The sequence below is a fragment of the Cynocephalus volans genome, chromosome 3 (assembly GCF_027409185.1).
Source record: "Cynocephalus volans isolate mCynVol1 chromosome 3, mCynVol1.pri, whole genome shotgun sequence".
In the NCBI taxonomy this organism is placed as follows: domain Eukaryota; kingdom Metazoa; phylum Chordata; class Mammalia; order Dermoptera; family Cynocephalidae; genus Cynocephalus; species Cynocephalus volans.
Window position 1 is genome coordinate 184,141,493 of NC_084462.1, and position 24,028 is coordinate 184,165,520.

The following is a 24,028-nucleotide window of genomic DNA, read 5'->3' on the forward strand; positions in this document are numbered from 1 at the left end:
AACCAGTTGGGAAACTCCTCTGCTGGGGTGAGGACCTCAGTCCAGCACACACGCCCGCGACCCGGACAGTCCTGTGAGAGGAGCTCGGAGGACGGGGCTGCAAGACCGACCCCGGTGGACAGGCAGGTCAGGGACAGCGCTGGCCCCAGCCCAGACCCTGCGCCCCTCGCACCCCACGGCCAGCCAGGTGAAGAGCACCGGTCCCCTGGGCAGTGGTGGCCGCAGACCCCTCCACCGCGCTCTCTGGTTCCTGCCCGCTGTGTCTCCCACCAGGGCGCCTACGCTGCCTGGAATCTTTTTGCTTTTTCGGTGGTTCAAAAGAATAGGTGCTTCTTAAAACCAACGCTGCTGAAGCTCCCTCCATGTACCCCCATCCCCACCAGCAGCCGTGCGCCTTCTCAGTCCCCGCGCCATGACGGGAAGGAGACGACCCCACCCCAGGGAAGGGGCGACTGGGCCTCCCCGTCACCCACCGGAGGCGCTGTCCAGGCGACACCCGGGTTTTCGGGGGTGCTGGGCCAGGGGCGATGCGGAGCCGAGCGCGCGCGCGCTGATGGCGGGAGAGGAGCCCGGCGACCCGACGGTGGAGGCGCCGTCGGAGGGCGCGCGACCGACCTGGGCGGGGCCGACCCTGGGGCCCGTCGAGGTGGAATCGAGGGCGAGGGACCCCCATTCCGGAACGCACAGTGGGGACGCGGTTCTTCTGCGGTCGGTGGACGCGCCCGGGACCCCTTTCCTTGCGGGCCCCGCCCCCGGCCCGCCCACCGCGCCGTAGCCCCACCCACCGCAGCTGTAGCCCCGCCCCACCTTGCGTTCCCCCGGGGCCTGGGACGCTGCGTCAGGACCACTAGGAGGCCCGAGGGTGTGGTCCACGGAGCCCCTGGCACACGGCTCGGTCGGGCGTGCCCAGTGAACGCCAGTCACAGCCACCGTCCCTCTCCTGACGCAAGACGCTGGTCCCAGGGCTCCTTTGTCACAGGCTGCTTCTCAGGGTCAAGGGTGGAGAGAGACCCAGGACCTGCCAGCTGGGACTGCCTGCCTGAGCCGAGGGCAGCCCGGTCAGCCTGAAGCAGGCTTCCAGCTGGGTGGGGGCAGTGGGGAGGAGGACAGACAGTGGTGCCCCAGCCCATGGTGGGGCACAGGGGACCACAAACCCAGCCACTGGAGCCCAGCATGTGGCCTTGAGACAGAAAAGGAGAAGACACAGGCTGTGTGAAGACAGAGGCAGAGGCTGGAGCCAGGAAGCCACAAGCCTAGGGATGTCTGGAGCCACCAGAAGCTGCAGGTGCAAGGCCTCGCAGGGAGTGTGGTCCTGCCCACACCTTGACTCTGGACTTCCGGCCTCCGGAAATGTGAGAGTAAACTTTTGTTGCTTTAAGCCACCCAGTTCATGGTGATTCGTTACAGCTGCCACAGAAAATTAATACACTGTTGAATGTCACATGATCCCTGCTTTCACCCCAGCCCTGAGTGTCCCAGAGGTTCCCAGAACCCCAACCATTACTCTTCCAGTCCCTGGACACAGCCGTCCCTGTGAGCCTAGGGCACACCTTACTCTCGTGGGCTTGGCCCCCAAAAGACCCCTGAAGGAAAGATGTTCACCTGTAAAGGTAAATTGCACTGTTTCTTTGAAGAAGGAAGCTAGGATTAGATGAGTATTTGTGTTTTTATTTCTAGACATATTTTCTAAATGTACTTTCCTGACGTCTCTCACAGTGAACAGCGACAGTAGACAGCTGTCCTACAGAAATGAGAACATGATTTAGCGCAGTGGCCCTGCACAGCTTCCCTGGAAACAGACACCTGAAATGTGGCTCGGAGTGGCTGGCCCTGCCGTCCAGGTGGTGCGGTCTGCTCAGCCCTGAGCTCCGAGTGTGTGTGAAGGTGCCCAAGGCAAAGGCCATTGCTCAGGGAGGAGAGGAGGGTCAGCCCCCGATAGTGACCCAGTGAGGTAGGTGTTATTGGCCCCACTTTACAGATGGGGATACTGAGGCAGTGACGTGACCTGGCCTAGACGGGGCTCATCAGGGGAAGAGCCACTTCTGCGTTCAGCCTTGGTGAGGGGCAGGGGCATCGAGGGAAGTCATCTGTCTGCTCCGGTTCACCCTGTCTAGAGCCCTAGGTTGGATTCTCCCCTGATGATGAAGCCAACCATCCCCTTCCCTCTGGGGCAGGTGCCACACCCTTCTGGGGGTGTCCAGCAGCACTTCCAGCCTACTAGCATTCCTGACACAAACATTCTGGGGTCCCTATGGAGGACACATGGGCTGCCCTGCTGGGCGCCATGCTATGTGTCTGCTCAGCATAGAGCCAACCCCAGACAAGGGCCCCCAGGGCTGGGCTTCTGCCCCCTTGTGGGTCCTGGGCTGTCCCTCAGTGAGCAGACAGTGCGATGGTGCCAGGTGACCTTTGGCTTGGTTCACATCCACTTTTCGAGGCGGAAGCTCAGAGGCCCCGGGGTGTGCTGTCACAGCCATCCAGGCAACACTTGCAGAAAAGCACTGTGGATGCCAATGGGCAGCTACCCAGTGCCTCTGCCAAGGGCTGGGCTGTTTGCTGACAGCCAAGGGAGCCAGCCAGAACAGGCTGCCATGAGGAGGTCCTCCTGCCTGCCACACGCTCTCTAGGCTCCCAGCATCACACACAACCTTGCCATGCTGCCCCCTTCCATGTGGGAAAGCCTGGGAGCCTGCGACTCCTGAGGGGCAGAGGCTCGTGGAGGGAGTGGCTACGGGAACGACAACCAGTAGTGTGTCTTCCAGAGGGGGCCTCACAGCCACGCCACGATGCTGTGGCTGGTGGGCTCCGTGGGGCAGGGGAGCCACATTGCTGGCCCGTGGACTCCCCCCCTGCAGCACAGTGGGCTCAGCAGAACTCCATCAGCCTCCTGGAGGTGCGTGGCGAGCCCTGCATGCCCGGCTGTGACCCCGGGGGAGGGACAGGCCTGGGGAATGTGTAGTCATTTGTGAGCGCCAGGGGCAACCGCATCTCCATTGAGTCCTTTGAACACGTGAGCTTGGTGACGTCTGCCTTCGTGGACCGCTTCTTCCACTCCTTGTGGATTTTGGACACTTCTTGCCGAGAATGGTCCGTGGCCAGCACATAGATGATGGGATCGGCCACGCTGTTCACCGTGGACAGGCACAGAAACACCACAGAGACCGTGTACAGCCTGGCTTCGAAGGCGCACACGGCTTCCCTGTCTCCTCTGTAGTAGGAAAAGGCGACGGCTTTGATGAGGAGCACCAGGTGGTATGGGGCAAAGCAGACCAGGAAGATGACGACAACCGCGATGACCAGGTGCTTCACCTTGGCCTTCTGGGCGGCGGTCAAGCCCCCACTCACCTTGATGTTCCTGAAGATCCGGTGGTTGGTGAACGCGATGATGGATAGAGGGATGGCAAACCCGACGGCGAACCGGGCGTAGTGGTACCCGGCGATCCTCTCGTCCGTAGGCAGCGTCTCGAAGCAGGTTTCCCTGTCTTCCATTTCAAACACCGGGTAGTGAATAAGCCCGACAAGGATAAAGATGCACACGGAGATGAAGATGGCAGCCTTCTGGTGGCGGTGGCCTCGGCTCTCCAGGGCGTACACGATCGCCATGAAGCGGTCGCAGGAGACACAGCACAGGAAGAGGATGCTGATGTAGATGTTGCAGAAAAAGATGTAGGCGGTCACCTTGCAGGCCCACAGGCCCAGCGTCCAGTGGTGCTGATTCTGGATGTAGATGAGCCAGAGCGGCAGCGTGCTGATATAGAGCAGCTCACAGAGGGCCAGGCAGAACAGGTAGACAGCCAGCACGTTGCCCTGCAGCACCTGCAGCAGCGTCAGCCACGCGGTCAGGCAGTTGGCAGGCAGGCCCAGTGCGCACACTGCACTGTACACCACCACCAGGATCACTCTGCTCTCCTCGAAGGACACGTTGCAGATCTCGGTGGAGAGGCCTGAGGAAGCCTGCGGGACATGGGTGGCATTTCCTGTGGGACAGAGATAAGCGTGAGGACAGAGTCTCTGGAGACCACCCAAAAGAGACTTTACAGTGCTAAGAAAGGATAAGAAGTTTCGTGGTAACTTCAGACCAGATGCACCAGGTGTTTCAAATTTTCCACATGGATTTTTTAAAGTGACCCTTAGATCACGGATCTCCAGCACGATGGCATCATGGACACAGAACACGGACAGGGCAGTACTGAGTCTTTTCAACCCGTTGAGGTTGCTTTACAAAAATGTGGCGTGTGTGTTTCGAAAGCGTGTTCATTCTCTGATGGCCAAGCTAGTGCTCTTCCAAGCACATTCTCAACGGTGTTCAGAGTCAGGTGCTACCACCACCCTCTTCCAGCACCTTTCATGTTTCAGCCTCACCCCACCCACCAATGTGGGCACCGTCTCCTCCTAGTCTACAGTCCGACCACTTCTTTGCCTGCTAGAGCCATTAATTACCAGGAAAGATGACTAACAGCTCCTGTTGGGATGGTGGATTTGTCCACTTCTCCTAGCACTTCTGTCAAAGTTTGCTTTACATACTTGGAGCCCTTATTAGCTGCTGCATAGGAGTTAAAAATGGTTCTGTTTTCTTGATGAATTGACCCTTTTATCATTATGTCGCGATGCTCTTTATCTCTGTCTAGGCAGATGCCGGAATCATAATCCCTGGAATTTGTGAATATGCTGGGCTACGTGGCAATGGGAATTAAGGTTCCAGATGGAATTGATTGCTCATTACCTGACCATAAAACCCGGGATTATCTGGGTGGGCCCAATGTAGTCACAAGGGCCCATAAAAGTGGAAAAGGCAGAAAGAAGAGATCAGACTGATGCAAGCGAGAGCCACTTGACCAGCTGTCGGTGGCTGTGAAGACAGAGGAAGGCACCACAAGCCAAGGAATGCAGGCAGCCCCTAAAAGCGAGAAAAGGCAGGGAGTACTGTCCCTCTGGCAGCTAGCAGATGAGAGTCCTCGGGTTTGCTCAGCTGAGTTTTTGTGCACCCCTCGCTGAAGGGCTGCCCTCTGGGGTTCTGTATGCAGATGTCCCCATTCAAACCCTCCCTCATTCCATGAGACTCCCACTGCCTACATTCTGTCCTGGTCAATTAGAATAAACAGCAATAAATCAGGACATAAATACAAAGCGAACTTAGCAACATCTTAGGTCTGTGAATATTCCTGTGCTGATTCTCATTGCAATTCAGTAAACACAGCATGGTCACTGCTGTATAATGTCACATGAAGTCCAAGGCAAATAGAACATTCCAGGACTCTGGAGTACCAGGGAGGGGTGAGACGCATTGCACCACCCCAGGGGTGCACCCCTCCCTGCCCCAGCACACTGTGCCCAGGGGGCCCCAACCCCTCCTGGTGCTTTCTCATATCCCTTCTCCACCACATGCTGCTTGGTTTTGGGTTCTCGGGATTTCCTACCCTTTGCGAGCTCAGCCAAGTATTTGCAACACTCGTCAGACATTTGACCCATTTGACCCAGAGCTTTTAGGTGGTTTGTAGTGGGAGCCCATGCAGGCTGCACAGCACCAGAAAGGGGGGCCCTGGCAGGGCCGCTCACCAAAGCGCAGGTCCTCACTGAGTGTCCCTTGAAGAGCCCCAGCCTGAACGCTGGGGGCTCCTCCATGCTCAGGTGCCCACCTGTCACAGAGGACTCAGCTCAGACACCTACTCGTTCCTGCTCAAGGAAGCCAGTAAAGCCACTGAGTGCCCAAGACAGACTCCAGTCCCCTAGGCCTGTGCAGTCCCAGACATTAGAGGCTGGTGTGACCATGCATGGCCCAGACCTTGGCCCTCACCTGGGGTTTCCAGGGGCAGGTGGGACACAGGTGTGTGGTGAGTCACAAGAACAGTGCTGTGAGGGGTGACCTCCCAGCTCTCTTAGAAGACACTAACACTGTGGGGGACGCATCCAGGGTTCAGTCGCTGGCAGCATATCTGGGCACAGTCAAGGTGCCCTCTGGTGGAATGACCCAACACTCAGTACCAGGGAGGGAAGCCAGGTGGCTTTCACTCTCAGAGCCCCTCTCCTTCCCACCCAGCCTGTCCCTCATGTGACCCCACATAGGGACAGTAACCTGCCACCCATTGCCTGAACCACACCCTGGAGCCACTGAGTCCCTCTCTCCCTCCCCAGCCCCACCCAATCCTGCCCACGTTCTAAGCAACCCTGCTCTGGCCGGCCTGACACACGCCCCCCAGAGCCATGCGTCACTGTGCAGGCTCCTGTTTCTGGCATCTCCGGTCTGGCTACACTCGTGGTTCTGTGATTTCTTTCACTATAAATGGCCAGAGCCTGTATAGCCTCTCTCCAGGTCAGCAGGAGGCTGGGACAGACCTGAGTTCAGACAGAGCTTTGTGATGCCTTCTCTGGCTGAAGCCCTGATCTTCAGCAGGGGCTCAGGGGCCCGGAGGCAGCATCCAGTCCTGTCTCCTAGGCCGCAGGCTGATGTCTGTTGACCTCCTGACCTCTCCACATGAACGACCAACCAGCAAGGAAAACTCCACGTGTCCCAAATGGTGACATTGCCTTGTATGTTCCAGCCAGCTGTGCAGCGTCCCTGGGATCTCAGCTACCAGTGCCCACGGTCACCAGGCAGGATGGCAACTGAGAAAGCCGCATGTTTTCTTAACTAAAGGTGCATCATGAAGGATCTGATAGCTTGTCCTGGAGTGATGGAGCACATCGTCCCAACAGTAGCCACCTGCGCCCTGTCCTGCCAACACCTGTTGTTTCCTGTCTTTAAAATTTTGGTAAAATGGACATAACAAAAAATTTCCCATTCTAACCTTTTTTTTTTAAAGATGACTGGTAAGGCGATCTTAACCCATGGCCTTGGTGTTGTCAGCACCACGCTCTCCCAAGTGAGCCACAGGCCGGCCCAGATTCCCTTCCTTTTTAAGGCAGAATATTTCACTGTGACATTCCATTGTAAATAGTCTTCCAGAATGTGGCAGGTACCACCTTTTGCTTCTCCCTTCACCCATCGATGGACATCAGGTTGCTTCCACGTGCAGCTGATGTGGACAATGCTGCTATGAACATGGGTGTGCAAATATCTCTTCTAGATCCTGCTCTCAATGTCGTCAGCATGTGCCCGCAGGTGGGATGGCTGGGCCACAGGTAATCCTGTGTGTGGCTCTGAGGACCACCATTCCATATGCGGCAGCGGCTGCATCGCTGTGTGTCCGCCCGCTGCCCACCACACTCCCGGTTTCTGCACGTCTTTGCCAGCACTGCTGTTTTCTGTTTCACTGGTAATCCGTCCTAAAGGGTGTGAGGGAGTCATGCCACTCCCTTTCCCCGGTCCCCTTGCCCACCTCCTGCCAGCACTGGAGATGCTGGGGTGTGTGCTGTCATCCCCTGCAGATGGGACACTGGGGTGTGTGCTGTCATCCCCCCGCAGATGGGACGCTGGGGCATGGGGTATGAGGAGCTGCCTCAGATCCACCTGCCACTTCTTCCCACGAGAGACCGGGCTGTGGCGAGCAGGCAGGTTGGGAGCCCCCAGCACTGCCTTGTCTCCATCCCAATGCCGACCCCCCATCCTGCAATACGTCAATGACGGTCACACACCCAGGGGGCAGAGCATGTAGGGATCCAAAACCCAGATGCAGGCACAAGCCAGGCCCAGCGGTGGTCCGAGGGGCCCCCAGCCCTCAGCCTCCACAAGCAGCTCTGGTCCCCTCCCTACTTCCTACAGCTGCCCCCACACCCTGCCCACCCACACCTCCTGCTCGGGTCCTCACACGGCCTTTGGACACCAAATCCCACCACTGTGCCCCACCTGGTGATGACCCATCCCCACTCCATCTCCCTCCCCCAGCAGGTGACCTCCTGGGGCAGAGGAGCCCAGAAGGAGAGGGAGGTGACAGGCACCAGGAAAGTTGTGGGGGGCTCCCGTGGGATGCCTGGGACAGCCCCGTGGCTCAGCTCTGGGTCACTCTCACAGGAAATAGGCACCCGAGAGCCACAGACTCTGCCCTCCCAGTCCTGGCTTCTTCCAGCACTTTTCAGCAGAATTATGAAATGGTGCTCCCGGTTTCTTGATGGAGCACCTCTGGAATTATTGTCTCTGAGTTAGTTTTTATTCTGAGAATCTATTTTTGTGTGTTAATTTTTGAATTACCAGACAATGTGCATGATAGCAAATTCCCACGATGTTCAAAGTCTAAGGAGGGTCTCACCTGGCATGTTTGCGGGCTCCGGCCTCAGGCTGGCTCTCAGATAAGCTTTCTCGTACACGCCATGCGTCTTGTCAGTCCTGTTGGGAAGTGTGCTCTGAGAGTTTAAAATGACCTGGAGAAAGAAAAAGTCGAAATTGTTTTAGGGAAATCAGATTAAATCAGAAATTAATTTATTTGACAAAATGGTTAGTGAGCATTTATTATGTGCCGAGTCTTGTATTTAACCTGTGGGACACAACAGCAGATCCTTAATGTGTGCAGAACCCCTACAGATCAACAAAAGACAACCTAATAAAAAATTGTCAAAGCCAACAGCATCAAAACACCGTGTTGTGGGGCTGGCCGGTCAGCTCAGCTGGTTGGAGCGCGGCACTGATAACACCAAGGTCCAGGGTTCGGTCCCTGTACCAGTCAGCCACCAAAAAATTAAAATAAAAAGTGAAACAAAAAACACAAGACACCGTGTGGTATACCATAAATATGTATAATTTTTATGTGTCAATTATACCTTAATAAAGCGAGGGCAAGGGTGGGGAGAGAGGAAAAAGAAAGCCAATGAGCTTTCACAGAAGAAATAAAAGTAGCTTCTAAAAATCTGAAAAATGCTCAACTTCACTTATAACCACAGAAAGGTGAACATGACATCCAAAAGACAGCCTTTTGGGGTTTTTTGCCTATCAGGTTGGTAAAAATAAAGGACTTTAACTCAGTGCTGTCGAGAGCGTGAGGAAGCGTGGACGTCACGCTTCACTGAGGGAGCTGTGAATCGGGAAAACTTTGCAGTATGTGTCCAGAAACCTTAGACGTGCTTAGCAACTTTGGACCCTGTAACACCCCTCCTAGGAATTATTCCCGGTGAAGCAATTACCCGAAGTGTGAAGTGCATGTGACCTGAAGCTGTATCACAGCACGTCCCCCAATGTGAAAGGGACATGGACCCTCAAGGAGGACCCCCAGGACGAGGCATCTGCTCCCAGAGTGGGCAGGCCTGGAAGGCACGGCAGTCACAGCACCAAGGGCCTCATCTCACCGCTTCTTTCCCTAACCCGAGGTGCCCCGAAACCAGGCTCCACCCTGGCCAGTCAGAGCGGGTCTGGGAGAAGCGAGCGCTCTAAGCCACCCTCAGCCACAGCCCTGAGAAGCCCACGGGGTGCTGGAGGCCCAGGCACCACCGTGCTGAGAGGCCTGCAGAGGAGCGGCAAAGGCTGGGACTAGCAGGGTCACCTTGCAGGCTCCCATCCTGCCTGTCCGCTGCCAGGCCCGACCCTCATGGAAGCCCGCGGTGCAGAGGGTCTCCTGGGAGCAGCAGCCGGAACTCTCCAGAAGCCACTCCCGAGCGAGGCAGAACCCACAGACCCACACCACTGGACAAGCACCCCAGCTTCCCTGCTCAAGTGTGTTTCTGAAAACTGGAAATAACAGGAAGCCAAGAGGTTTACCTGAAACTCTGAAACTACAGGAAGTTCACTGACATGTAAAGAAAGACCTTGAGACTCTGTTGTGTCTACAAAGAATCAAGAAAAGCCACCTCCAGGGTACGGGCCGGTGGTGTGGGCCTGGAAGGGTCCTGGGGCCTCCCATCCTGCCCCTGCCCCTCCCTCCCTGGGCCTCAGGTCAGCCCCCTGGGAGTCCAGCTGGTGGACACTGTGAGGGGTCTTTGAGACCCTCCCGTTCTGAGCTCCATGTGCTGTGGCTGAGTCTGCCCCTGTTGTGGCCCCTGCGGGCAGGACTTTGCCCTCCCTGCTGTCACTCCGCCAGCCCGTGTGGCACCAGCGTTATCTGGCAGAGATGCAGGGCTCTCGGGCTGCCCCCAAAACAGAGGGGGCTTGGGAGGTGAGCCCAGCTGAGGAGGGCGTGTGTCCAGCTGGTGAGAGTGTCCCGGGGCTGCAGCCCCACCAGCCTCCCCTGTGGCCCGATTTCCTCCCCTCTGCTGCCCAGCCCCAGGAGCCCACGGCCAGCTCTGCCGCCCTCTGTTCTGCCTCCACTTGTAGCACCGAGCGCTACCCTCCTGGTTCCAGTCGTGAGCGCTAAGCAGGCCCAGCACCTCGCAACCCACCAACCAGAGGCCCGCACCGTCAGACTCTCGGGCAAGAGGCCCTGGGTCCATCCGTGATGCCCAGGAAGGGGCTCAGGGACAGCCTGCCACCTTCAAGCCAACTGGAAAGCCAGACCCGAGAGGGCCGGGGCCACGCTGCCCGCTCCTCCCTGAGGCCGCCCAGCAGCCCAGGAGCAGGCACACGGCGCCAGCGCTGCAGCCACTTCTGCAAAAACAGAGGAAGTGGTGGCTCAACCGAAGATGCGCGGGCAGATGTCCTCTCCTCACCCCTGCCATCCTGGCCCAGGTGGGGGACTCTGTCTTGGCTCTGGGATAGGTGGGAGTGACTGACCCTTGTGGGAAGGGTCCCGGTGCAGACCCCGGCCCTGACTCAGCAGTGGATACTCCAGCCTCCCTGAGACTTGGGGAAGGGACAGCCCACAATGCCCGCCTGGGCAGGCCGACACGGGGGTCTGCTTCTTTGGTCTGTGTTCTGGGGAGCTAGGACAGGCCAAGACCCCATCATTGCACAATTGGATTTGGGGCAGCATGGTGGGCATGGTGAGGTCACTCGATGACTCTGGGCACAAGGCCACAGGGTGGGCGGCCCAGGTCAGCCTGCTGCCCCCTGCCACCTTCTCCCCAGCTCCAGCCACATCCTCTGCCCCGCTGGGCCTGGGCACTGCCCTGTGCCTCTACCTTCCATCGGGGCACGATCCGCCCCTCATCTCCAGACCCCAGGCTCAGTGACCGTGTTTCTGTCCAGCTCGGTCTTCACACGCCTTCCTCAGCCCCCCTCGTCCTCTGCACTCTCCTCCTTCTGTCCCCAGCCTGCTGTCCCCAGGAGCCGTTGCTCCACCCTTAGCATGCCCACCTACCCTGCATTGCCCCTCATTGTCCGTATATGCTACTTAAATTAACTTACTTTCTAGATCAGAGAAGCACTCCCATTCCTGGAGCACTGTGTCCTGTAGCGGCTCCCTGTCCGTCTGTCATTTACATATGCATGTGTGTATTTTGATGGCTGGCTGGTACACAGTCCAGTCTTCTAAAATACGGCATTTAACTTTTTATTATGCAGAGCAGAAGCCCCCGTGTCCCTGTCATTCACACTGTCCTCCCCACCTGTCCCACTTGGCACTTCCGATGGGCAGCCCCTCCCACCCACGTTTGCGGGCTGCGCGGCTCCTCAGGCTGCGGAGGCCTGTCCTGCGGCTTTCCCGCAGCCTCTGCAGCCCTTTCTCCACAGCGGCGGCGGTGGCGGCAGCGGGTTACTTCCCATGGTTCGCTCCCACCTCCTGCGCAAATCTCGGCCTCATTTCTGTTTTGTGTTTGGAATAAACCACAGGGAGGGGACTGCTGAGTTACTAGCCCCAACAGCACGTTATCGACAAGGATCCCAGGACCCTGGGTCACCACACCCTTCCAGGAACAGGGCAGATCAGCCTTTCTTCTTTTCCCAATTTGATACACTTTGAAAATGTACATTTTTAAAAAGGCATCTGCATTTCTGTGATTACTGGTGAGTTTGACCTCTCCCATCTCTGTGAGCCTTTCTCAGTTCTTATCTCATGCCACCTTATCTTACCGCACCTTATCTGTCTCATCCTATTATATCCACTGCCACGTGTCCTTGTCCTCCCACCTCTGTCTGTCCCCTAAAACATCATCTTGCCCTGTCCTGGGCAGAGAGATGCCTGAAAGAACTGCTCGGCTGGACTCTGCGGTCCTCAGCAGTCAGTCCCTGCTCCTAGTGAGCAGGTCCAGCCCGGCTTCATGCACCTGGCCACAGTGCCAGGGACCCGGACACCCAGCCTCAGAGGCCTGCGAGCTGCTTGGTCCTAGGACCTCACCACCCCCAGAACCACTGCAGTCCTGCCTGCCCCTCCTCGTGTCCACACGTGTCTCTCCACCTGGGCCGCCCCTGTAGGGAAGGAGCCAGGCCCTTCATGTCCCACCGCCCCAACCACACAGCACCCAGGAAGTCCCTGAGGTCCTCAGGAGCAAACGGGCCAGGAGAGGTCCCAGGGATGGCGTCCAGCCCCTGACTCTCCAGCCAACTGGACCAGCAGCCAGCAGCAAGGTCTTTCCAGAAGAAAGCCTCGGGGGGGGGCACAAAAGGTACAATCCCCCCAAAATACGCCTGCCCTGCCACATTTGTGGGCCCTGGAGCCCCAGGGTTCTCTCTTAGGGAAGGATTCCAGGTTAAGAGCCCTCAGCCAAGCCCCCACGTTTACACCAACAAATGCCCTTTGCTTTCACACACCCGCTGTCCCACTCCCCAACACGTGGCACCCAGTGGCTTACCAGCTCCCGCTTGGCCCACCTCTAGCTCCTCTCTGCAGGCCCAGCTGGGAGGTTTCAGGAAGTAGCAGGGGTCCAAGTGTGCTCTCTCTAGAACTCCCCTAACCACAAAGCAGAGCTGAGCCTGGGGTTGGCCAACCCAGGCTGAGTGTGACCTCATCACTTGCCTGGGACAGGGGTGGCAGGAAATGGCTGCAGACTTGCTTCTCGGACAACACCCAGATCCAGGCCCCACCTTTGCCCAGAGGAGCTGCAGAGGAGCTTCTCAGCCAGGGGCCAGGCCGGGCGTGACTCCAGCTTGGATGGAGTTGCAGATCTGTGCTGTCCCCAGACAGCTGAGGTAGGACACACAGTGGGGAAGGACCCTGGAGGGACAGAATCCAGGTCCTCTGCAGCTCGGTCGGCCAGGCACAGAGTAGGGCTTGTTTGTCCTCCCCAGGGACACCCCGTGGGGTGCTGGGAGTGGAGCTGTGGCCAAGCACTTCCCACTGCGGCCCCCAGATGGTACCTACCTTCCAGCGACCGGCTCCCAGGGTGGGCCCAGCCATTGAGCACCGGAGCCCTCCACTCCTGCTTCCCCCTTCCTGGGGCAGGCTCTGCAGGAGGAGTGGGAGGTGCACTCTCTTCGGCTCTGCCCGGAGCCCTCCTTCATACCAGAACCAAGCCCAGCCCAGTGGCTCTGCTGGTGGCTTTCTCCAGGAGAGGCCACATAGGGGATGAGAGGTGGGTGGGTTGGGGGTTGCCTGGGACATAGTCTCCTCTGGCACTGATTGCTTCCCGCAGCTTGCAGAGCCCTAGGCTAAAACATCCTGGACCAAACACACAGCCCAGCTTCCTTGGAAAACACCAGCTGGCTGCCAGCATAACCCACCACCTCACTCAGCCACCCCTCTGCCCAACTGGCTGGCTCTGAGTTTTGGGGTGTGGGTCTCCCTGCAAAGGGCTGCAGAGCCCATTCTGGCTCTTTTAGCAGCAGGAGCAGGGCTGGGCTAGGAGAAGGAATTATGGCCCCTGAACACCTCCGGGGTGACTCTGTGCCCAGCACTGCAGCTGGGATGGTAAAGGTCGATGAACTAAGACAGCCGCACCCCTAGGTGTGTCCCAGGGGAGAGCCCCGTGGAGGCTAGCCCGTTCTGCACCCTTTCCTTAGACACCTGGGTCACAGCCCACCCCTCTTGGTTCCACCCTGAGCAGGCGCTTTTGAGGGTTTGTGTGGGTGGTGGCAAGCGCCTAGAAAGCAGGACCCATCAGGCTGCCAGGTGTGGAGCGTGAGGTCTGAACCAGGGCTCCCCTTACTTTCCAGAAATACCTGCCTGGGGCTGTGATCCTCTCAGAGGTCTGGTGTAGATGCTGTGTCTACCATGGGAACGGCCCACTATGTCTCCTGCTCCCAGGGACTTCAGGCCCGGGACAGGCTTCCCCCACAATGGTGGCAGCTGGAGCTGAGGTTCTGGAGAGGCCCGAGATCTGCCACCATCCCTCGACAACAGCCTCCAAGGACCTGGGAATTGGAGGGAGGTCTGGGGTCCTGGCAGGGCAGAGCCCACATCAGCCCAGTGTGGATCCTGTACCTCCAAGGAACGGCTGGGGACAACCTCTTCTGGGATCCATTCCCTCCTGCACCTCCCCAGGTGGTCTGCCAGGTTCTCCAGGGCTCCCTGCACCCCCACCTGAGGGGCCCAGGAGTGAAGCAGGATCCAACCCAGGCCATTGTTGTCACCCACGCCTTCCGGGCATTGCTGGTCAGTCCAGGAAAGGTTGGTTCGAGTTAGGTTAGCCATGTCCGCCCTTGGGTTCTTCAGTCGGGTCCCAGAAAGGAAGGTTGGCTCCCTTGGGTGGCGGGAGGTGGTGAGTGTGAGCTGGGGAGGTTGGCAGCCGTGTCACCCCTCCCCACCCCCACCTCCAGGAGGAGAAGCCAGGCTGGTGATGGGGCGTCAGAGCTGGCAGCCCAGGAGTCTGGCCACCGACAGCCTGTGGGCGTGGACCCATATTGCCTGTTCCTGTCGAGACCAGCTGGGGCCACCCTGGGTGGGCAGGTTGAACCCCCACAGAGGAGAGAGGAGGCATGTCCAGGCCTGTCCAGTAGGGGAGGTCAGGCCTCCTGGCAGCCCCTGCCTGCTCCCGCTGGTGTCCCATGGCCCGTCCGAGAGTTCCAGGTCTTTGAGCCACCAAGGGGCCAGGCTGCCCGCTCCCCGCTGCCTGTTTCTGAGCGTCAGGCCTGGGGCTCCAAGCTCTGGTCTCCACTCCTCTCTCTTGGCCTTTGGTCGCCCTCCCCTCTGGAGCTGGAGGCTCAGCCGGCTGGTTCTGGGAGCACCCCACAGACTGCAGGGCTCTTGGGCCTCTGTGGCGCCTCCAGTCCCCAGCCCTCCCTGGGCTGGACAACTGGTGTGTGGGTCATGGAGCTGGTCCGCCCACCCCCCGCTCCGGCCCCAGCTGAGCGTGCACTTCCCAGGCAGACCACCTCCCTCCACAGGCAGGGGGACACCGGCACCCCCTGGCTTTCTTGGGGGGTCCCTGTGCAGATCCCAACAGCAAGCTCACGTCCACCAACAGCGCGCTGGGAACCTCCCGGTTCCCCTGAACGCTCCAGCATTAGTTTTGGTCTGTTTCAAAGTCTTTCTCAGCTTTTCCCTACAGAAGCCGAAAGTGGTAACCGGCTTGCCAAAGCTCCTCCAGGCGGTCTGCGAAGGCACCGGGCCCAAGGAGAGGAGGCCTGGTTAAATAGGGTGGAGGGGGACAGAGCAAGAGACGTCCCGGGCAGAGCTGGCGGGGGCTGGTGAGGGCAGAAGTGGGGACGCGGGGACTGCTCCGGGCCGTGAGGCCAGGGCAGCAGCACCGCCTCCCGCTCACCCGGGGTCCTCACTTTCGTCTGGTGCCAGACACGGTCTTAACAGCCAGTTCTAGCCTTTCCCACCCGGCAGGCCCAAAACAGACGATCCTGTAGGGTTAGCCCCACCGTTGGGGGCATGGCTGCCTCCCGAGCCAAGCGTGACTGAGGTGGCTCGAGTGGCTGCTCCCCTGGGTAGTTGGGGGTCTTTGCTCAGTCACAGTTGAGAGGCCACCTGCAGGGAGGGTCAGTTGGGCAGGTAGGGGCCGGGACCCCAAGGAGGTGAGGCCGGGAGGAAGCTCAGGGCCTGGGGGTGGGGACTAGCCCTCGAGGTGGGGTGCCTGGGCTGGAGGAGGGGATGGAAGCCGTGTACCCGGCATGGGCATAAATGTGACCGTGGGTTGGAGTCGGGCACAGGGTTCAGAGGGACGAAGCCCTCCCTGCTCAGCCATGCCAATAGTTCCTCCGGTGAGGTTTACTGGGCATGCGCTGGGGGCCGCAGCTGGCACTGCGCGCTGGAGACCCTGACGCATTCCTCGCTTTGAGTTGCTCCCAGTCTAGTGGGGCACATCAGGATGTAAACCAAAAGAAAAAGAAAGCCACACGAGACACAAAGTCTTGGCTGGCACAGCAACCCACAATGGGAGATTTCCACAGCACCCACAGAGTCAGGCCACATGGCACCCAATGGCACTGAAGGGCACCAGGGGTTTTCCAGAGCATGAGGTGGGGAAGGATGTCCCCAGCAGGACCCGGAACAGGATGGGCTCCTTGAGCGTGCCCGGGGCCTGGGCCAGGCCGTGGGAGAGGTGGGCTGTGCAGAGGATGGATGGGGCTGGGGAGACTGCCTGGGCGGGGGAGGAGGTTGTGACAGAGGGGAGGGGCAGGAAGCCTGAATGGGGCTGGCGATGGGAGTGCACAAGTTTGCACGGGTGTCTCGGGGCTCCCTCCCTCACGGGGCTCCTCCCTGGACTGAGGGACTGAGGAAGACGGCGGCCGCTTCCTGCTGTGTCCATTCCCCAGCACCGGGCAGAATCTGGCCCAGAGTAGGGCCCCATACCAGCCAAACGCAAAAAAAAAATTCAAAAGGCATCACAGCGTAGGCAGGCGTGACTCTGCCTCCCGCCCGCCCGGTCAGCTCCCGCAGCGGCCGAGGCTCTCGGGAACCTTCCCGGGTAACTTTCCTGCCCAGGCAACCTGTGTGTGCTCTCCTGCCTATTTCTAGGGGGTTGATAACGAAAAGGAGAGTGTCACGAACGCCCGTAGACCCACCACCTAGATTCGACAAAGGCGAAGATGTCCTTAGGTGGCCTCATCTATACATGTCCACATTTTAAAGTCGATCCAGCCCATGCTCCGCACCGGAGACCTCCGCCTGCATGTCCCAGGTCCAGGGCGTGCCCCGCCCATCCCAGGGCCACTCTCACAGCTCACCGAGGCACCAGTGGCCCCTTGGTCATCTGATAGCCAGCCCAACGCCAAGTCCCCCAGGTATATCCCAAATGCTCATTCAGTGGGTTGTTCAAATCAGGGTTCAGCACAGACAGCATTGCAACGGGCCATTGTGTCTTCTGAAGTCTCTTTCCACAGGAAGCGGTGCTGCCATTTTTAACCTGCAACATTGACTTTTGGAAGTGACCTGGCCAGTTTTCTGTAAAATGTCCCACATCCTGAATTTGCTTGATTGGGTCCTCCCAGGGTCACTTATCTGATCCCCTTAACGCCTGCCTTTCCTCCACCTGCAAAGATGGTCCTAAGGCCCTGGTAAGGTTCGGTTTGGCATTTCCAGCCAGGGCACCTCTGTGGGTCATGTTTTGACACACCAGGAGGCTCCAGGAGGGTGTGGGTATTTGTGGGTGAGGCACCCGGTCAGCTGTCCAGCGAGCTCTGCCTCTCAGTCACGCTCCTTCTGGGCAAGCCGTGGCCGTTTGCTAGTTGTGCGATTCCCGCACATGCACCAGCTGCCGTGCTCGTAGGGAGATGAGCTCCCCCTCATCGACGGGGGCTAAACCGTGTGTCCTCCTAAGCGTCCGGAAAAACCGTCTCTTCCAATGTTGGCTAAGGACTTGGATTTATTATTTTTTTCTCTTTCTCTGAGTATCATTAAGGGCTCATGGATTTTTATTTTCATTGTATTGTGATAAAATATACACATCAAAAAACTACCATCTCCATCATTTTTAAGTGCACAGTCCAGTGGCGTTAGGCACAGTCACATTGCTGTGCAAGCATCACCAACATCCATCTCCAGAACTTCCTCATCTTGTAAAATTAAAACTCTGCACCCATCGTACAGTGACTTCCCGTTCCCCCTCTCGCCAGCCCCTGGCAACCACCGTCCTACCTGCTGTCCTTATGAATCGGACTACTCCAGGCAGCGCGTTGTGAGTAGAAGCATACAGTATTTGTCCTTCTGTGTCTGCCTTATTTTGCTTAGCATGATGTCTTCAGGGTTCATCCCTGTTGTAGCAAATGACAGAATTTCCTTCTTTTGAAAGGCTGAATCATATCCCATTGTATGGAGAGATCACACTCTGTTTCCCCATTCGTCTGTCACTGGATCCCTGGGCTGCTTCCACCTCTTGGCTACTGTGAACTGCACCTCCAGAAACATGGATGTACAGGATTCGTGGATTTTTATATCTTCCATGTGTTTATGTCAAACACAGTCATTATTCTTGATACTCAGATTGACCTAGATTTGACAAGTTATCCACTTGCCTTATATTGAGTTGTCTCCTTAGATTCATTATTATGGTAAATTGTGTCCATCAATTTCCAAATACTAGCCACGCTTCACTGGGTGTCCCATCTGTTAATGCGACGCCCGGTCCTGTTTGCTAAGATGGATTATCTCCCCCTTACAATGCGTCTTCCCAGCCTTTTCTGGCCCCTTCCTCTGGCCACCCCCCCCCCACCCCTGCCCATTGGAGATTAGCTCTGTCCTTGACCTTTGGGCCTCAGTGATGCCAGATCAGGGGCCGGACAGAGAAGAGGGAAGCAGGGGTTTCCCTGGGCTTCCGTGGGGGCACAGCCGCTATTGAAAGAGGGCAAGAGGCCCCCAGACTCTGGGCAGGAGAGGGGTTTTTTCAGAAGACAGCCGCCCTGAGGGAAGAGGTGGGGGAAGAAAGGGGCTTTTGTAAAGCGTCAGCCCAAGCACTCGACGACTCTGAAACTCCTTGCTGCCGGCCCATGCGCCTTTGACTGGGGCGCGCTGAGTGCGAGTCAGAAGTTGCGCTTTCGACAAAGTGGTTGTGTCCTAGTTAGGCCCGGGACAGGCTGCCTATGACCACAGAAGCCCCAGATAAGCATGCCGATAACTCAAGGGCTTTCTCTTTCTCAAGACTGGCTTGGCAACTCCCACAACCATCAGAAACCCCCGCGCTCTAGCGCTTTAACTTGTGGTCAAAGACAGCTACTTGACTTCCGCCTTTCACACGTGTCCCAGGAAGAAACAAAGGAGAAGATGGCACAGACCCTCCCCTTTGAGGAGTCTCCCCAGCATCCCCACCCAACTCTTCCAGTCCTGTCTCCTCAGCAGCATGTAGTCCCCAGGCCACACCTGGTGGCAGGGAGGCTGGGAAATCTAGTCTTTGATTTAGCTGTGCTGGCCAAAACTGGGCGCTGTTCCTAAGCAGGAAGGGGTGTGTGGGTGCTGAAGACGTGTGATGCTGTGGACACATTGTCACCAGCTTCTCCTCAACCTAGCAAGGGCAGGTCTCAGGCAGGTCAGAGAGTGTGCCTGGTGCCTGTAGAGCTAGGGCTGGGTCTGGAGCTCACAGACCCCTCGAGCCCATTCACAAACCCTTCACATGCAGGTCTATGAGCTAGGGAACTGGCAAAAATGTGCTTGGAGCCTTGGTTGAAGAAGGAATAGTCTTTATTCAGCACACACATGTCTAGGAGCTAGGCAGTACAAAGAGAAACTCCAAAACTCAACTGCTACAAGCAAAGTCCAAAGATAAACTGAAAACTGAGCAGCTGTAGGCAGAGTAAACACACTCTTTTTTTAGATGCGAGCTCTGCCAGCCAGCCTGCCTCACAAACTGAAGAACACACAATAGCAACAACTAAAAAGAAACATTAGCACACATGTACACTAACTCCACCCACACACAACTTGTTTACAAGAAATGTGCTGCTCGACCCCCAACCAGACCTGAGCTGAGGGAGCCCGTCTAAATTATCCTATTTTCCCCACAGTGCCCAAGCCACAGGACTAAATTGCCCCAAATGAGAAAAAGGGTCCTTGGGGTTGTTGATCTCAGAAGAGGAAGGTGGAGCCCAGAGGCCAGAGAAGCTGGTGTACAGGAAGAACGCAGTTCTCCCCCTATGCTCACACTCACTACACTTCTGACCCTGTACTTCTGGGATCTGTGCAGGCCCCACAGGCTAAGAGCTCAGTCTCACAAGGTTGACCCCACCTGAGACACCAGCTGCAAGGGTGGGTCCCCAGGTCACCCCTGACTTCTGTCCGGCCTGGCTACAAACTGGAGGTTCCCACTACCCCGCCTCAGGTTTAGTAATTCACTAAAACAGCTCATAGAACTCAGCAAAAATGTTTGTTCAGTAAATTACCCGTTTATTATAAAAGGATACAACTCAAGAGCAGCCAGAGGGAGCAGTTGCACGGGGCAAGGTATGGGGGAGGGGAGGCGGGCGCCCCTCACCACCCGCTGTGTTCGCCACCCCGGAAGCTGCTCAGGCTTTCACGGGGCTCCGGCAGGCGGGCTCGCGCTCCAGCCCCTCTGCCTGCCCGGGGACATGTGGTTTGGTCTTTCCAGTGACCAGCCCCACCCCGAAGCTCTCCAGGAGCCCACCAAGAATAGGAGCAGCTCCTGGCACCCAGGAAAGTCCAGGGCTCAGCCACTGCGAGCAGGGGCCGGGCAGAGACCGAGGCACGGGAGGAGCATGCAGTGGGCGGGCTGGGCCCACAGAAGCCCCGGGGAGCGAGCCCTCGGGGGCAGGGCTGGGGCGGCCACAGCTGTCCACCGCCAGTGGGATCGCGGCTCCCTGATGACACCGACATCACTGTGCTTCCAGGGGGACTGTCACACAGGAAGAAATAATGACAAATAACCATACTGCTCATTCCAGGAGTCTGCAGAAGGGCTCTGTCCTGGACTCTGTGGTAGAAAGCATCAAGCAACACTCGGCACCCTGGACAGAGCCACTCCCCTCAAAATTCCCTCCTAGACTTTTACCCCAATCCTCCCCTTGTGGCAGACGTCAGGGTCCCCTGCACTGCCCACCCCGCCCGTCCCCTGTGCCCACCCCATGGTTCTGTCCAGGGGCGGCTCTCCCAAAGCCAACCTGGTCTGATCAGCAGGTTGTCTGGGTGATGTTTTGGGGACCCACATTCACCCGTGTCTTTTTGGGATTACTAAGGTTAGCCCTCGCCAGGCAAGAGCAGAGGCTGTAGAAGATTCCAGACACCTGAGGAGGGGGGGCCACAGCCACACTGAACCCTGCTTATGAGATGGGTCCTGGCCTCTGTCAGCCTGAGTGGCCCATCAGTCCGTGACCCTGGGGGGGCAGTGGGTTCATGCCTTGTTACTCTGGAACCTCCAACCCTCTCTGTCCCCTGGGCCATACGCCCTATGAGTGGAAACCTCTTTCCAAAGATTAGGTTTAAGTCCAGCCTCTTGGGCATTAAAAATCATTCCTGGGTGCATGAAAGAGGAAATTAAAACTTTTATTGTGATGAGATGTTTGGAAACTGATTCTGAGGTGCTCGGAAAAACCAGCTCCAGAGGATTATCAAGCTAACCACAACTTGTGATGGAGGAATGGGTGAAAACCTTCAGCAGACACTTCACAGGGAGGCTGCGGGAGGCTTCTGGGGCTGCTCGGACAAAGGACCACAAACTAGGTGGCTCAGATCAACAGAAACTTGTCCTTGCAGTTCTGGAGGCTGAAAGTCTGAGATCAAGGTGTGGCGAGGCCACGCTCCCCCCACGGCTCTTGGGGTCCTTCCTTGCCTTTCCTGGCGTCAGTCCTGTGAGCTCCCTGCCTATGGACGCACCACTCCAACTTCTGCCCGCACATGGGCTCCTTCACACACGTCTGTTTTCTCTCACGAGGACACCAGTCATAGGGAAGTAGAGCCCCTACATGACCCCCTTAACTTAACTAATGACATCTGCAGCCACCCTACTCTGAATCAGATCACATTCTGAGCTGCTGAAGGTTAGGACTTCGACATGTCTTTCCAGAAGACACAAATCAGGCCACGACAGAGGCTGCTCAAACAAGCAGCGCACACACGAAAGCTGTTTCCTTCCTCGGTCACTCAGCCAAGTGTGAGTGAGAAGCTCAGCAGGACACCCTGCCGTCCACCAGAAAGGCTCCGGTGCAGAAGCAGAAACTCCAGCTGCCATGCCAGGGCCACCGGTGAGCCCCGTGCTGCGGGGTGTGTGCTTGCGTGCACGCACGCGTGTGGGAACTGGTGCGACCGCTTTGGAAGGCTGTCTGCCAAGATCTATTCAAGCCGAACGTGAACAGACCCACGACCCAGCAATTCCACCGTGGGCTATGTGGGAACAACCCACGTATTCCCAGCAGGAGAATAAATACATAAATTGCTGTATATTCACACGCCACAGTGAGAACGGTGATCTGCAACCACGCCCAGAGCAGGGCAGCTCCCACGGATGTGACACTGAGCGAGGTGGCCAGGACATGTCTGTGAAGTTCAAAACCAGCAAAAGTCACCCAGGGAGACCAGGTGGGGCTGGTGCCCGTGGGGAGGGATGTGACGGAGCGGCCCCAAGGGGACCTCCCAGGTGCTGTCTGTGTCTTGATCACGTGCTGGCCACGTGTGTGTCCGGGTTGGAACAGTGTGTTGTGTTGTGCACTGACGATCTGTGGACTTTTTCTGTATTTGCCCTCCTAAGTAGAGGTTTGAGACAAGTAATGAGGGTTGACAGCCGGTGGTAAGTGGATGTTTCCGGCTACCCCACCAGGCCACCTCCATGAAGCATCCCCGGGGCCTGGAAGACCCCTGAAGTGTGTGGGGGGGCTCCAGGCCCAGTGTGTGGCTGTCCCTGGGGCGGGGGGGGCATTGGAGGACATGGCACAGGACAGGTGCTGCACAGGATGTGGTCAGTGGAGGATGTGAGGGGCTCCAACGGTCCAGGGGGTGGGGGGCGCTGTGCTCCGCAGCCAGGCTGGGGGGTGGGAGGCAGCCTGGGGGAGAATCAGGACGCAGCAGGGGAGGGACGGCTGGGTGAGGTAGAAAGAAGCGAGAAAGGAAGAAACAGCGCAAGGCCACAGAAAGCAGCAGCGTGTGTGGAAGACGGCTGGGGCGGGGCGGGGCTTTCTGTTCTCAGCCACAGCGAGGCCGAGGCCGTGGCACCTGCAGGGTCAGCCTCCCACCTTCCTGTAGCCCCGGGACCTGCAGCCCCTGCGGCTCCGATCCTCCCATCCTCTGGGTCTCCAGGAAGTGCTCCCCCAGCCCGTGCCTGCGTCACGCCCGGTGGGCTTCACCTGTTAGTGCGCCCCCTGCTCCAAGAAGGGGGCCGCGTCCTGCATTCTCTGCCCTGGCAAGTGGACACTTGCCCATGGGAGAACTGTTCACTGCCAGGCTCCCACTCCCTGGCCACGGGACCTGGGCAAGTCACTGGAAGCAGCAGGCCTCAGTTTCCCCCTTGTGGTGTCGGCCTCTTGATGAGGTCGTTGGGAGGGTGGGACAAGCAAGGGCAGTGCATTGTGTTCAGGACGGGCCTCCCCAGGCTCCACTCTGGTCTTGTTCTTGCCCTCTCTGCTCTGTGCTGTGTGCCCCCAAGAGTCCCCCGGGGCAGGTAATTATACTGGAGTCCAGAGCTCTGGGCTGGTGGGTGGGCTCAGCGACCCCATCTGTTAAATGGAGGGTGCTAGGGAGGACCAGAGACCACGGGGGAGGGTCTGGCAAATCTAAAGTCTCCGAGAGATGCAGCGCTCTTACTTCATACTACAAAGGCCAAGCATGCGGGCCGGGGCCAACCCTACGGAAACTTAGCCCTGTGGGAGGAGGGGCCTCCAGCGCTAGCCCCGCCTGGAGTCCGGCGCCCCCATACCCCCCAGGACAAGGGTGGATGAATGAGTGAGCTCTCCTCCCCCAAGTCCTGGAAAGCACCCCCCACACACATTCTGGGCCCAGGACGGGGCCTGCCGGGCTCTTGGGGACTTCCCTGTCATTTCTCTGGGGACAGTCACTCCCAGTTCTCCTTCCTAGGACCCAGCGGGGAGGGTGACCTGCAGCTGTGGGAGGCTGAGGTTGGAGGATTGGCTCTGAGCATGGGGTGTAGGTGGCTCTCTGGGGTGAGGCCCAGGTCTCATGTAGCCATGTGGTCCCCAGAGCTGGCATGGCCCCTGAAAATGTCCTCTCAACTGGAGCGTGCAGGCCAGCAGGCTCCTGACACCCCTGGACCTACAGCTCAGGGACCCAGCCTCAGCAGCCCGCCCTCCTCAGAGACCCTTCCCTGGGCCTCAGAAGAAGGGCGCAGTCCCCTGGTGGAGGCTGGGTCTCACTGCTGTGTGCCAGTCCACTCTCCCCTGCCCCAGGTAGGGGAGCCCTGCCTCTCCACTGGCTCTGGGCCTCCTCTGCAGCTGGGCTTGTCTCAGACCACTCACCACCCCCGCCCAGCCCCCATGCTCCTGCCCTGCAGCCCTCGGCTCCTCCCTCAGGTGGCCGCTCTC

General features: G+C 58.1%; 1 protein-coding gene across 1 annotated transcript; it reads right to left on the minus strand.

Moving 5' to 3' along the window:
* Positions 1 to 2,865: 2,865 nt before the first annotated feature.
* GPR132 (G protein-coupled receptor 132) lies at positions 2,866 to 7,543 on the minus strand. Its single transcript, XM_063090183.1, has 3 exons — positions 7,317 to 7,543; positions 5,557 to 5,636; positions 2,866 to 3,977 (listed from the first exon to the last, which is right to left on the minus strand). Exons 1-3 carry the CDS (start codon positions 7,541 to 7,543, stop codon positions 2,866 to 2,868), a joined length of 1,419 nt encoding a protein of 472 aa, XP_062946253.1.
* Positions 7,544 to 24,028: the final 16,485 nt, after the last annotated feature.